This window comes from Scyliorhinus torazame, chromosome 8, assembly GCF_047496885.1.
Source record: "Scyliorhinus torazame isolate Kashiwa2021f chromosome 8, sScyTor2.1, whole genome shotgun sequence".
NCBI lineage: Eukaryota > Metazoa > Chordata > Chondrichthyes > Carcharhiniformes > Scyliorhinidae > Scyliorhinus > Scyliorhinus torazame.
In genome coordinates this window covers 108507516-108521809 of record NC_092714.1, presented here as the reverse complement: position 1 = coordinate 108521809, position 14294 = coordinate 108507516, and the positions used below count along the sequence as shown (strand labels likewise).

At 44.8% G+C, this 14294-nt stretch overlaps 1 protein-coding gene across 2 annotated transcripts in view; it reads right to left on the bottom strand.

Moving 5' to 3' along the window:
- scaf4a (SR-related CTD-associated factor 4a) overlaps nt 1–14294 on the bottom strand; it is a 160194-nt gene that overhangs the window by 56996 nt on the left and 88904 nt on the right. For both annotated transcript variants that reach the window (XM_072513999.1, XM_072514000.1), the window contains exons 6-9: nt 4482–4621; nt 2285–2434; nt 1981–2075; nt 1281–1407 (exon numbers count right to left, since the gene is read on the bottom strand). In XM_072513999.1, coding sequence (XP_072370100.1) covers nt 1281–1407; nt 1981–2075; nt 2285–2434; nt 4482–4621 — 512 coding nt within the window. The remainder of the gene's footprint in view (nt 1–1280; nt 1408–1980; nt 2076–2284; nt 2435–4481; nt 4622–14294) is intronic.

Genomic DNA, 14294 nt, shown 5'->3' with positions numbered 1-14294 from the left:
CCCGGTATTGAGGACTATTGTGGAGAAGGTGTTGTTGTTTATTCTTACTGATTGTGGTCTGTGGGTCAGAAAGTCGAGGATCCAGTTGCAGATTGAGGTGCCAAGTCTTCGGATTTGGAGCTTTGATATGAGCTTGGCTGGGATTATGGTGTTGAAGACGGAGCTGTAGTCAATAAATAAGAGTCTGATGTAGGAGTCCTTGTTGTCAAGATGCTCTAGGGATGAGTGTGGGGCCAGGGAAATGGCACCTGCTGTGGACCGGTTGCGGCGGTATGTGAATTGCAGTGGATCAAGGCGTTCTGGGAGTATGGAGGTGATGCGCTTCATGACCAACCTCTCGAAGCACTTCATTACGACTGAAGTCAGGGCCACCGGACGGTAGTCATTGAGGCACGTTGCCTGGTTCTTCTTTGGCACCGGTATAATGGTGGTCTTCTTGAAGCAGGTAGGGACCTCGGAGTGGAGTAGGGACAGGTTAAAGATGTCCGCGAACACATCTGCCAGCTAGTCCGCGCAGGCTCTGAGTGCATGACCAGGGATCCCATCCGGGCCCGTCGCCTTCTGAGGATTCACTTTCAGGAAGGCCGATCTGGCTTCAGAAGCAGTGATGGTGGGTATGGGTGAGTTATGGGCTGCTGGGGCACTCGACAGCGGATTGTTGGTTTCCTGCTCGAACCGAGCACAGAATGCATTGAGTTCATCGGGGAGGGGTGAGCTGCTCGGCTTCGCTTTGTAGCCCGTTATGTTGTTTAGGCCTTGCCACAACCACCGAGAGTCTGTCTGTGACTCTAGCTTGGTTTGATATTCCCTCTTGGCATCTCGGATGGCTCTGCCGTGGTCGTATCTGGATTTCTTGTATAAGTCAGGGTCGGCTGACTTGAACGCCTCAGACCTGTCCTTCAGTAGGGACTCAATCTCGCGATTGAGCCATAGTTTCCCGGTTGGGGAACGTACATACTGCTTTCTTTGGCATGCAGTCGTCCACACATTTGCTGATGAAGTCTGTAATGGTGGTGGAATACTCATTTAAGTTGGTTGCTGAGTTCTTAAATATGGACCAGTCCACTGTCTCCAAGCAGTCATGTAGGAGCTCTTCTGTTTCCTCGGACCAGCACTGCACGGCCTTCTTCGCTGGAATCAGTATTACACAAAATATTCACAACGCTAGAATGTCTATATATCCTAATGTGGGAACAAGATGTGTAATTATTTCACTGAAAAACATTCCTGTTCCAGATTTATGAGCTATAGAGGATTTTAAACCCTTCATGCTCTCTAACCTGCTGTTGCAATGTCTCCTGCTGGAGTCCCATCAAAGTCTGCTGAAATTGTTCCATATTTGGCAGTCGAATCCCAAGCTGCTGATGCTGATACATAGGTGGTTGCAAATTTTCACCAGGGTAGCCACTAACATTAAACAGATTAAATATTAAGGCGTTAGTTCAAATTAATATGCTCACACAAACATTTATTTTATAAGTTAGAATTCTTTCCGGTAGGGGCAGCACAATGGTGCAGTGGTTAGCACGGCTGCCTCGTGGCGCCAAGGTCTCAGGTTCGATCCCAGCTCTGGGTTATTGTCTGTGTGGAGTTTGCATATTCTCCCCGTGTTTGTGTAGCTATCGCCCCCACAACCCAAAAGATGTGCCGGGTAGATGGATTGGCCACACTAAAGTGCCCCTTAATGGAAAAAAATGAATTGGGCATGCTAAATTAATTTTTTTTTTAAAAAGAATTCTTCCTGGTAAACTATTTTAAACATGTTCATAAAATATGCACTTGCATTTTTTCCCAATAAACTTCATCAGTAGTGCTAACAAATAATAGCAGTGAAAAAGTGCAGGAATTACTTCAAGTTCAATTCAAGTTATTTAACCAATTTTGTAAAATATTGGATTTTTGTTCCAAGTAAAAAGTCATCTTGATTATCAGCATGTGGCTAATTGCATTAGTCCCCTCAACAGGTTTGATAATACTTACAACAAAGTCTGAGCAGGAGGCGGACTAGACTCTACCTTCTTCACATCATCAACTTGCTCTGGCTCATCATCATAATCAAATCGGTCAAGCAATTTCTGCAGTAAAGTTGACACAAACAATTTGTCAGGGCTTCATTTTGGTTCCAAATATGGGGGAAATGCCTAATATTTTCGAAATTGAGCATCCACTTTTACAAAAGTGGTCGGCTACTGAATTATTGATTTTATTGAGTCCTTGGATATCTATTAACACCGCCAACAAAATAATCGCTTGATTTGCTGCATTCTTAACTACTCCCGTATACCTTGTCAAAGGCAGCCTTTTGTTCCAGAGGTTGTGTACTGGACGGCTTTAACTGAGCTGTCAAGGCCTCCACTTGGGACATGATGCTATTGTCTACAACTGGCGACTGTGGCTTTGGAGCTTGCTGGAGGTTCTGTAATATCTGCTGTATCTAATGCAAAACAAAAGTTCAGTATGCTTATGAACACATCAAAATTAAATTCAGTATTGACATTATAGGCTCTAAAACAAAAAGGTAAAATCAAAAGACACAGTTAATCCTTCAATTTATTTTTGTGAATGCAGTTGCATATTCTTGTTTTTGATGAAGTGTTACGAATTCTGGGGCGACATTCTCCGACCCCCCGCCGGGTCGGAGAATCGGCGGGGGCTGGCGTGAATCCCACCCCCGCCGGTTGCCGAAGTCTCCGGCACCGGATATTCGGCGGGTGCGGGAATCGCGCCGCGCCAGTTGGCGGGCCCCCCACCGCTCGATTCTCCGGCCCGGTTGGGCCGAAGTCCCACCGATAAATTGCCTGTCCCGCCGGCGTAAATTAAATCACCTACCTTACCGGTGGGACAAGGCGGCGCGGGCGCGCCGCCCGGTGGGACAAGGCGGCGCGGGCGGGCTCCGGGGTCCTGGGCGCGAGGCGATCTGACCCCGGGGGGTGCCCCCACGGTGGCCTGGCCCGCGATCGGGGCCCACCGATCCGCGGGCGGGCCTGTGCCGTGGGGGCACTCTTTCCCTTCCGCCTCCGCCACGGTCTCCACCATGGCGGAGGTGGAAGAGACTCCCTCCACTGCGCATGCGTGGGAAACTGTCAGCGGCCGCTGATGCTCCCGCGCATGCGCCGCCCGGAGATGTCATTTCCGCGCCAGCTGGCGGGGCAACAAAGGCCGTTTACACCAGCTGGCGGGGCGGAAATTCCTCCGGCGTCGGCCTCGCCCCTCAATGTTGGGGTTCGGCCCCCAAAGATGCGGAGCATTCCGCGCCTTTGGGGCGCCGTTTTGGGTGCCAGTCGGCGGACATCGCGCCGTTTCCAGAGAATTTCGCCCCTGGACTTTATAAGAGTTATATTTTAAATTGCCTCCTTTAACTTAAAATAAAATGGAGCAGCCTGGAGAGGAATATGTGACCTGCTACTAAATCTACCCTGGGGCAAACCCGCGAGCCCTGCATGTTTTGGAAACAAACTCAGGGTCGAACCTATTGAAAAGCACGATGCAAGTTTTAACACCTTGACACAAAGGAGGAGTCAGTGGGCCTTGCTGCATAGACTCTCAAGTCATCTAGACAGACTTGAAGAACAATAGGTACGGCTACTGCAAGCAAGAAAAAAGTACTACTTTTGGATTAATCACTGAGCAGAGCGTCGGTGAGGACAAATTCCACCATTCAAGAAACAAGGCTTATGGCGAATGAAAGTACAAGGATTTTCCAGAGGGTGCCTTGCTTTGATTATGCTCAGAAGATTAAGCGAAGGAGATTTGCTGAAAAGGACACCAGAAGAATCGCCCTGATGGGGCAATGAAGAGAACATGTTGAAGTTGGAAAGACCGTGGCATTTCAAACACAAGACAACATTTCTGCTGAGAGTGCAGTGAAATGTATAAGCGTGGCATGGGGTTTCTGGTTGTGTTAAGAAGCTAATGGAGAACATATTTTCTGTAGCTCAGGGTATCATTTGCCTATTAAGCCATATTTAGTCCATTTTGATTTTAGTTTGTTGGTTACAGTAAAGGTTTTGAAACGGGAAATCTTGTCTTGCGATTCTTTCCTTTGGTCACTTGCAAATTCATATCTAAAAAGATTGGACTCTATGGGGAACATAACAGCAGCAAAATCAACTGCACTTGTCCTGCTTTTAGCCTTATACTAAAGTAACTTGAAAAACAGTTTAAATTCTCAAGGAATGTGAAGTTTTGCTATTAAGATCACAGTATATACATATCAAATACAGCAGCTGCTGTACTTTATGCAATTAACCAAAACAGCCAATTTGATTTCCTCCCCAGTGATTGATGAGGTTGGCCTTCATCTTTCAACTCAGTTCAGTTAAACGACACTTGACTCGTCTTAATCCACAGAAAAGAGAATTGATATTCCATATAATTTGCAATATACTGGAATACCTACCTTAGGTTTAATAATGTAATGATCCAAACGCAGCAATGTCATATTACTCAGAACGTAAACATTACATACTAATTTAATTTACCTGTGCTCCTTGTGTTGATTGGAAAAGCTGAGCTACGGCTACAAATGCATCTGAGTTGGGTAGTTGTTGTTGCATTGCAGACAAAGAATCGGAAGTAATTTGGGGAATTTGTGCAGGTGTAGGGGGAGCAACAGGGGGACCTAGAAAAGATGAAAACACACACTTAATTATGCCTGAACCATATTCATCTACAGCATTCGGTTAATACCATTGGTGAGAAGGAAGCAGACTAAAATAGTGTGACCTTTTCCGAAAACCTTGCTCTTGCAGAGAATGCAAAAAAAATCTTACATTCGAATATTGATTCATCTTTCCCATTGGCTCAGTTCTCTGGTTAAGGCCTGAGCAGTTACACAGACCTAGGTTCAACCCGTAATCTGTGTCAGAGTTAGCTGATTCTAAGTGGCCTCAACAGCGCCAAGTTAGATAAGAAAAAGGAACATGTCAGGGTTCTCAATCCTAATGATCTAATAACTGCAGGATTTGTGTTAGTGTGAACACCCAGTTATCTAGTTATGAACATGACTGGTCTTAGGTGGGTTAGTCCCATAATCCTATAGTTTGCCAGCATAAGTGCAAGATTCAGAAATTTAATAAATATCATCAGGGTAAGTTACCAAAGGTAACCAGCCCTGATTGAACTCCACCATAACAGATGGAGAATGGGCATGCTAAAATAATAAAGACTGTCCTGCTGAGCTATTGGGGAGGGGGGTGGGGAATACAATTCAGTTTCATTGTCCCTATATTATATCACTCACATAGTGGGTGAGACACAACCAGAGTGAGTGTGGTTATCGGGAATTTGAAACAGAATGAGAATTTGGTGCAGAGTGGGAAGAGGTGCTTTTTCTCCTTGCTTTGTAACTTTTTAAATTTTCAGTGAGTGATCTTGCCCTGCTGCAGCAGTTGAGGCTACAAGGTAGAGAGCTGATTGGTAAGTAGTGGGTACAGTTGGTACATCTTTACTACTATTATCACTTACAGTTTGAAAATACTCCTTTTTATAAATTTAGAGTACCCAATTTATTTTTTCCAATTAAGGGGAAATTTAGCATGGCCAATCCACCTAACCTGCACATCTTTGGGTTGTGGGGGTGAAACCCATGCAGACACAGGGAGAACGTGCAAACTGCACACAGACAGTGATCTGGGGCCGGGATCGAACCAGGGTCCTCAGCGCCGTGAGGCAGCAGCGCTAATCACTGTGCCATGTGCCGCCCTTGAAAATACTTTTTTTGGTTTATAATCTGTAAGGGCTATAATTGTAGTAATGAGGACCAGGAAAGAAGGGCCATAAGAGAAATGGATATAATCTAAAATCAAGCATCTTCCAAAAGTTTAATTGAAAGGGGTAAGTCATGCCAGGAGAGCTCAAAGCTGTGGTTTGCTCTGCTTGCTCCATGTGGGAAGCTGGGAACATTTCCTGTGCCTGGGGCCAGCATGTGTGCAGGACGTGTCGCCAGCTACAACTCCTGGAAACCCGGGTTTCGGAGCTGGAATGCCGGCTGGAGACACTATGGACCATCCGCGAGGCGAAGAGTGTCATGGATAGCCCATATAGAGAGGTGGTCACACCGCAGGCTCAGACTCCAGAGGCAGACAGGGAATGGATGGCCACCAGGCAGAGCAAGAGAGCTAAGCAGGCAGTGCAGGAATCTCCTGTGGCCATTCCCCTGCAAAACAGATATACTGCTTTGGATACTATTTGAGAGGAATTACCTCTCAGGGTAAAGCAGCAGCAGCCACATTCGTTGCACCAGGGTTGGTTCTGCTGGAACAAAAAGTGTGAGAATGCAATAGTTTTAGGGGATTCAACTGTAAGGGGCATCCTCGCCACAAACGAGCTTCCAGGATGTTATTGCATCCCTGATGCTAGGTTCAAGGATGTCTCAGAGCTGGTACAGAACATTCTGGGGAGGGGGTGAACAGACAGTGGTCATGGTAGACCATAAGACATAGGAGCGGTAGTAAGGCCATTCAGCCCATCGAGTCCACTCCACCATTCAATTATGGCTGATTTCAACTCCATTTACCCGCTCTCTCTCCATAGCCCTTAAATCCTCGAGAAATCAAGAATTTATCAACTTCTGTCTTAAAGACACTCAACGTCCCGGCCTCCACCATCCTCTGTGGCAATGAATTCCACAGACCCACCACTCTCTGGCTGAAGAAATTTCTCCTCATCTCTCTTCTAAAGTGACTCCCTTTTATTCTAAGGCTGTGCCCCGGGTCCTAGTCTCCCCTGCTAATGGAAACAACTTCCCTACGTCCACCCTATCTAAGCCATTCATTATCTTGTAAGTCTCTATTAGATCTCCCCTCAACCTCCTAAACTCCAATGAATATAATCCCAGGATCCTCAGACGTTCATCGTATTTTAGGCCTACCATTCCTGGGATTATCCGTGTGAATCTCCGCTGGACCCGCTCCAGTGCCAGTATGTCCTTCCTGAGGTGTGGGGCCCAATATTGCTCACAGTATTCTAAATGTGGCCTAACTAGTGCTTTGTAAAGCTTCAGAAGTACATCCCTGCTTTTATATTCCAAGCCTCTTGAGATAAATGATAACATTGCATTTGCTTTCTTAATTACGGACTCAACCTGCAAGTTTACCTTTAGAGAATCCTTGACTAGGACTCCCAAGTCCCTTTGCACTTCAGCATTATGAATTTTGTCACCGTTTAGAAAATAGTCCATGCCTCTATTCTTTTTTCCAAAGTGCAAGACCTCGCACTTGCCCACGTTGAATTTCATCAGCCATTTTTTGGACCACTCTCCTAAACTGTCCAAATCTTTCTGCAGCCTCCCCACCTCCTCAATACTACCTGCCCCTCCACCTATCTTTGTATCATCGGCAAACTTAGCCAGAATGCCCCCAGTCCCGTCACCTAGATCGTTAATATATAAAGAGAACAGCTGTGGCCCCAACACTGAACCCTGCGGGACACCACTCGTCACCGGTTGCCATTCCGAAAAAGAACCTTTTATCCCAACTCTCTGCCTTCTGCCTGACAGCCAATCGTCAATCCATCTTAGTACCTTACCTCAAATACCATGGGCCCTTATTTTACTCAGCAGTCTCCCGTGAGGCACCTTATCAAAGGCCTTTTGGAAGTCAAGATAGATAACATCCATTGGCTCTCCTTGGTCTAACCTATTTGTTCTCTCTTCAAAGAACTCTAACAGGTTTGGCAGGCACGACCTCCCCTTACTAAATCCATGCTGACTTGTCCTAATCTGACCCTGCACTTCCAAGAATTTAGAAATCTCATCCTTAACGATGGATTCTAGAATCTTGCCAACAACCGAGGTTAGGTTAATTGGCCTATAATTTTCCATCTTTTTTCTTGTTCCCTTCTTGAACAGGGGGGGTTACAACAGCGATTTTCCAATCCTCTGGGACTTTCCGACTCCAGTGACTTTTGAAAGATCATAACTAACGCCTCCACTATTTCTTCAGCTATCTCCTTTAGAACTCGAGGATGTAGCCCATCTGGGCCCGGAGATTTATCAATTTTTAGACCTCTTAGTTTCTCTAGCACTTTCTCCTTTGTGATGGCTACCATATTCAACTCTGCCCCCTGACTCTCCGGAATTGTTGGGATATTACTCATGTTTTCTACTGTGAAGACTGACGCAAAGTACTTATTCAGTTCCTCAGCTATTTCCTTGCCTCCCATCACTAGATTACCAGCGTCATTTTGGAGCGGCCCAATGTCTACTTTTGCCTCCCATTTGTTTTTAATGTATTTAAAGAAACTTTTACTATCATTCCTAATGTTACTGGCTAGCCTACCTTCATATTTGATCCTCTCTTTCCTTATTTCTCCCTTTGTTATCCTCTGTTTGTTTTTGTAGCCTTTCCAATCTTCTGACTTCCCACTACTCTTTGCCACATTATAGGCTTTCTCTTTTGCTTCGATGCATTCCCTAACTTCCTTTGTCAGCCATGGCTGCCTAATCCCCCCTCTGATAACCTTTCTTTTCTTTGGGGTGAACCTCTGTACTGTGTCCTCAATTACTCCCAGAAACTCCTGCCATTGCTGTTCTACTGTCTTTCCCACTAGGCTCTGCTCTCAGTTGATTTTCGTCAGTTCCTCCCTCATGCCCCTGTAGTTACCTTTATTTAACTGTAACACCTTTACATCTGATTCTACCTTCTTTCTTTCAAATTGCAGACTGAACTCTACCATATTATGATCACTGCCTCCTAAGTGTTCCCTTACTTTAAGATCTTTTATCAAGTCTGGCTCATTACATAACACTAAGTCCAGAATGGCCTGTTCCCTCGTGGGCTCCATCACAAGCTGTTCCAAAAAGCCCTCCTGTAAACATTCAATGAATTCCCTTTCTTTGGGTCCACTGGCAACATTATTTACCCAGTCCACCTACATATTGAAGTCCCCCATGATCACTGTGACCTTGCCTTTCTGACATGCCCTTTCTATTTTGTGGTGCATTTTGTGCCCCTGGTCCTGACCACTGTTAGGAGGCCTGTACATAACTCCCATTATGTTTTTTTTTGCCTTTGTGGTTCCTCAACTCTACCCACACAGACTCCACATCATCAGACCCTATGTCATTTAGTGCTATTGATTTAATTTCATTCCTAATTAACAAGGCAATCCCGCCCCCTCTGCCCACCTCTGTCTTTTCGATAGATTGTGAATCCCTGAATGTTTAAATGCCAGTCCTGAACCCCTTGCAACCACGTCTCTGTGATGCCTACCACATCATACCTGCCAGTCACAATTTGGGCCACAAGCTCATCTACCTTGTTCCTTACACTGCGCGCATTTAAATATAGCACCTTTAATTCTCTATTGACTGTCCCTTTTTGTTTTCTTAAGTGTGGTGGACCTTGGTTTACTGAGCCTTTCCATACACGGTGTCATATTTTGTGAGATGGGGACTATCGTAACCTCTCCTGAGTTCTGTCTTTTCGTGCTTTTTTGTATTCCTAAGCAGCTACGCTTCCCACTGATTACTTCACCTCTTGGTTCCCTGACTTTCCCTTCCCCCCCAATCTCTAGTTTAAAGTCCTATTGACCACCCTATTTACTCTTTTCGCCAGAACACTGGTCCCAGCTCGGTTCAGGTGGAGACCATCCCAACGGTATAGGTTCCCCCTGTCCCAAAACTGATGCCAGTGTCCCATGAAAAGGAACCCCTCTTTCCCACACCACTCTTTCAACCACGTGTTAACTTCCCTTATTCTTGCCTCCCTATGCCAATTTGCACGTGGCTCGGGCAGTAATCCGGAGATTATGACCCTTGAGGACCTGTTTTTTAATTTGAATCCTAGCTCTTTATAATCTCTAAAAAGGTCCCCTTTCCTAGACTTGCCTATGTTGTTAAGACCATAAGACATAGGAGTGGAAGTAAGGCTATTCGGCCCATCGAGTCCACTCCACCATTCAATCATGGCTGATTTTTCAACTCCATTTACCCGCTCTTTCTCCATAGCCCTTAATTCCTCGAGAAATCAAGAATTTATCAACTTCTGTCTTAAAGACACTCAACGTCCCGGCCTCCACCGCCCTCTGTGGCAATGAATTCCACAGACCCACCACTCTCTGGCTGAAGAAATTTCTCCTCATCTCGGTTCTAAAGTGACTCCCTTTTATTCTAAGGCTGTGCCCCCGGGTCCTAGTCTCCCCTGTTAATGGAAACAACTTCCCTACATCCACCCTATCTAAGCCATTCATTATCTTGTAAGTTTCTATTAGATCTCCCCTCAACCTCCTAAACTCCAATGAATATAATCCCAGGATCCTCAGACGTTCATCGTTCATACGTTGGTCAATAGGACTTTAAACTAAAGATTGGGGGGGAAGGGAAAGTCAGGGAACCAAGAGGTGAAGTAATCAGTGGGAAGCGTAGCTGCTTAGGAATACAAAAAAGCACGAAAATACAGAACTCAGGAGAGGTTACAATAGTCCCCATCCCACAAAATATGACACAGTGTATGGAAATGTCCCAGCTCGGTTCAGGTGGAGACCATCCCAATGGTATAGGTCCCCCCTGTCCCAAAACTGATGCCAGTGTCCCATGAAAAGGAACCTCTCATTCCCACACCACTCTTTCAGCCACGTGTTAACTTCCCTTATTCTTGCATCCCTATGCCAATTTGCACGTGGCTCGGGCAGTAATCCGGAGATTATGACCCTTGAGGACCTGTTTTTTTAATTTGAATCCTAGCTCTTTATAATCTCTAAATAGGTCCTCTTTCCTAGACTTGCCTATGTTGTTGGTACCGACATGGACCACAACAACTGGATCCTCCCCCTCCCTCTCCAACGTATGATGAACATACGATGAACGTTGTTGGTACGACATGGACATTGGAACAACACACATAGGTTTAAAAAAAAAAAGGGATGAAGTCCTAAAATCAGAATATAGGGGGTTAGGAAGAAAGTTGAGAAGCCAGACCTTAAAGTTTGTGATCTCAGGATTATTAAAACGTGTCACGTGCTAACCAAGGTAGAAACGTCAGGGTGCATTGGATGAATACGTGACTGAAGAGATGGTGTGAGGGGGAGAGTTTCAGATTCCCGTGGCATTAGGACTGGTTCTGGAGGAGATAGGACCAGTACAAACTCAACATGGTACCTCGGCAGGACCAGGACTGATGCCCTGAGGGTGTCTTTGTTACGAGTGTTTGGGGATGTTTTAAACTAAAAGGGCAGGGGGATGGGAATATATGCAAGGAGTCAGAAGAGGGGGAGATCAAGGACAAAAACAAAAGACAGAAAGGGGAATAAGAAAATTGATCGGCAGAGAAACAAAGGGCCAGATTCAACCACGGTGAAAAATATTGGGAACGGGACAGGTAATGTTAAAAAGACATGCCTGAAGGCTTTTTGCCGTTAACACATGGAGCATCCGCAATAAAGTGGATAAACTAATCGCACTAATAGATGTAAATGGGTATAATACAATCGGGATTACAGAGTCATGGCTGCAGAGTGACCAGAGATGGGAACTAAACATCCAGCGGTATTCAGTATTTAGGAAGAAGAGGTTAAAAAGGAAAAGGTGGTGGCGTTGCATTGCTGGTCAAAGAGGAAATTAATGCAATAGTGAGGAAGGATATTAGTTCTGACAATATGGAATCTGTACAGGTCGAACTGAGAACCATCAACGGGCAAAAAACGTTAGTGGGCATTGGATATAAACTGCAGTGGTGATGTTGGGAATGGCATTAAACAGGAAATTAGAGATGCATGCAATAAAGGAACTTCTGTAATTATGGGTGATTCTAATCTGCATATGGATTGGACAAATCAAATTAGTCACAATACCATAGAAGAGGAATTAATGGAGTGTATCCAGGATGGTTTTCTGAACCAATATGTTGAGGAACCAACTAGACAACAGTCCATCCTAGACTGGGTACTGTGAAATGAGAATGGAATCATATGCCAATAAAAAGATTTTTTTTAAAAAGAGAGAATGGAATCATTGGCAATCTGGTTGTGAGACACCCCTTGGGGATGAGCAATCAAATTTTTCATCAAGATGGAGTGTGGATAGGCAACGGCAAACATTCAAGGAGCACATGGGGAACTGTATCAATTGTCTGGCACAAAAATAAAATGGGAAAGGCGGCCAAACCATGGCTTACAAAGGAAATTAAGAGATTGTATTCGATCCAAGGAAGAAGCATACAAATTGGCCAAGAAAAACAACAGGTCTGAGGATTGAGAGCAGGTTAGAATTCAGCAATGGAGAATTGATTAAGATGGGGAAAGTAGAGTACGAGAGTAAGCTTGCAGGGCACATACAAACTGACTGCAAAAGTTCCTATAGGTACGTGAAGAGAAAAAGATTGGTGAAGACAAATGTAGGTCCCTTAGTCAGAAACAGGGGAATTTGTAATAAGGCACACAGAAATAGCTGAGACCTAAATACATACTTTGGTTCTGTCTTCACAAATAAGATACCAGAAATGCTAGTGAACACAGGTTTAGTGAGAGGGAGGAACTGAAGGAGATCAATACTAGTAGAGAAATGGCATTGAGGAAATTGATGGGATTGATGGCTGCTAAATCCCACGGCCTGATAACCTACATTTTTTTTATTCGTTCCTGGGTAATGGAGTTGCTGGCTGTGCCAGCATTTGTTGCCCATCTTTAATTGCCCTTAAACTGGGTGGCTTGCTAGGCCATTTCAGTGGGTGACAGTTAAGAGTCAACTACATTGCTCTGTGGGTTTGGAGTCACATGTAGGTGAGACCGGGTAAGGATGGCAGATTTCCGTCCCTGAAGGATATTAGTGAACCAGATGGGTTTATACGACAATCGGAAATGGTTTCATGGTCATCATTAGACTTATAATTCCAGACTTTTATTGAATTCAAATTTCACTATCTGCCATGTGGGATTTGAACTTGGATCCCCATATCATTATTCTGGGTCTCTGGTTTCTATTCCATTGACAATACTACTACGTCACCACCTCCCCACTATCCCAGAGTACGAAAGGAAGTGATTCAAGAAATAGTGGATGCATTGGTGGTCACCTTCCAAGATTCAATAGACTCTGGAACAGTTCCTCCAGATTCGAGGTAACTAATGTAACACCACTATGTAAAAGGGCAGGTAGAGAGAAAACAGGGAATTATAGACCACCAAGCCTGATGTCTGTAGTGGGGAATATTCTTGAGTCCATTATAAAAGTCTTAATAGTGGAGCACTTGGAAAACAGTGGCAGGATCAGACAGAGTCAGCATGGATTTACAAACGGAAAATCATGCTCGACAAAGCTACTGGAATTCTTCGAGGATGTAATTAGTAGAGTTGACCAGGGAGCCAGTGGATGTGGTTTATTTGGACTTTCAGAAGGCTTTCGACAAGTTCCCACATAAGAGATTATTGTGTAAAATTAAAGCGCATGGGATTAGGGGTAGTGTATTGATATGGATAGAAAACTGGTTGGCAGACAAGGAATAAAGAGTAGGAATTAACGGGTCTTCTTCCAAATGGTAGGCAGTGACTAGCTGGGTACTGCAGGGATCAGTGCTGGAACCCTAGCTATTTACAATATATGATAATGAATTGAATGAGGGAATGAAATGTAAAATCTCCGAACTTGCAGATGACACAAAGTTGGATGGGAGGGTGAGCTGAGGGGGGTGATGCAGAGATCCTTCAGTGTGATTTAGACAAGATGGTTGAGTGTGAAAATGCATAATAGATGCAATATAATGTGAATAAATGTGAGGTCACCGACTTTGGTAGCAAAAACAGGAAGGCAAAATATTATCTGAATTGGTATAAATTAAGAGAGCGGAATGTGCAACAAGACCTGGGTGTCCTCGTACGCCAGTCACTGAAGGAAAGCATGTAGGTGCAACAGGCGGTAATGAAGGCAAACAATATGTTGGCCGTCAAAGCGAGAGAATTAGAGTACAGGGATGTCTTGCTGCAATTATACAGTGCCTTGGTGAGGCCCCACCTGGAATGTTGTGTGCAGTTTTGGTCTCCTTATCTGGGAAGGATGTTCTAGCTCTAGAGGGAGTGCAACAAAGATTTACCAGACTGATTCCTGGGGTGGCAGGACGGACGTATAAGGAGAGATCGCGTCGGACAGGATTATATTCACTGGAGTTCAGAAGAATGAGTGGGGATCTCATAGAAACCTAGAAAACTATTATTTTTTTTAAATTTAGAGTACCCAATTGTTTTTTTCCAATTAAGGGGCAATTTAGCATGGCCAATCCACCTACTCTGCACATCTTCAGGTTGTGGGGGTGAGACCCACGCCGACACGGCGAGAATGTGCAAACTCCACACGGACAGTGACC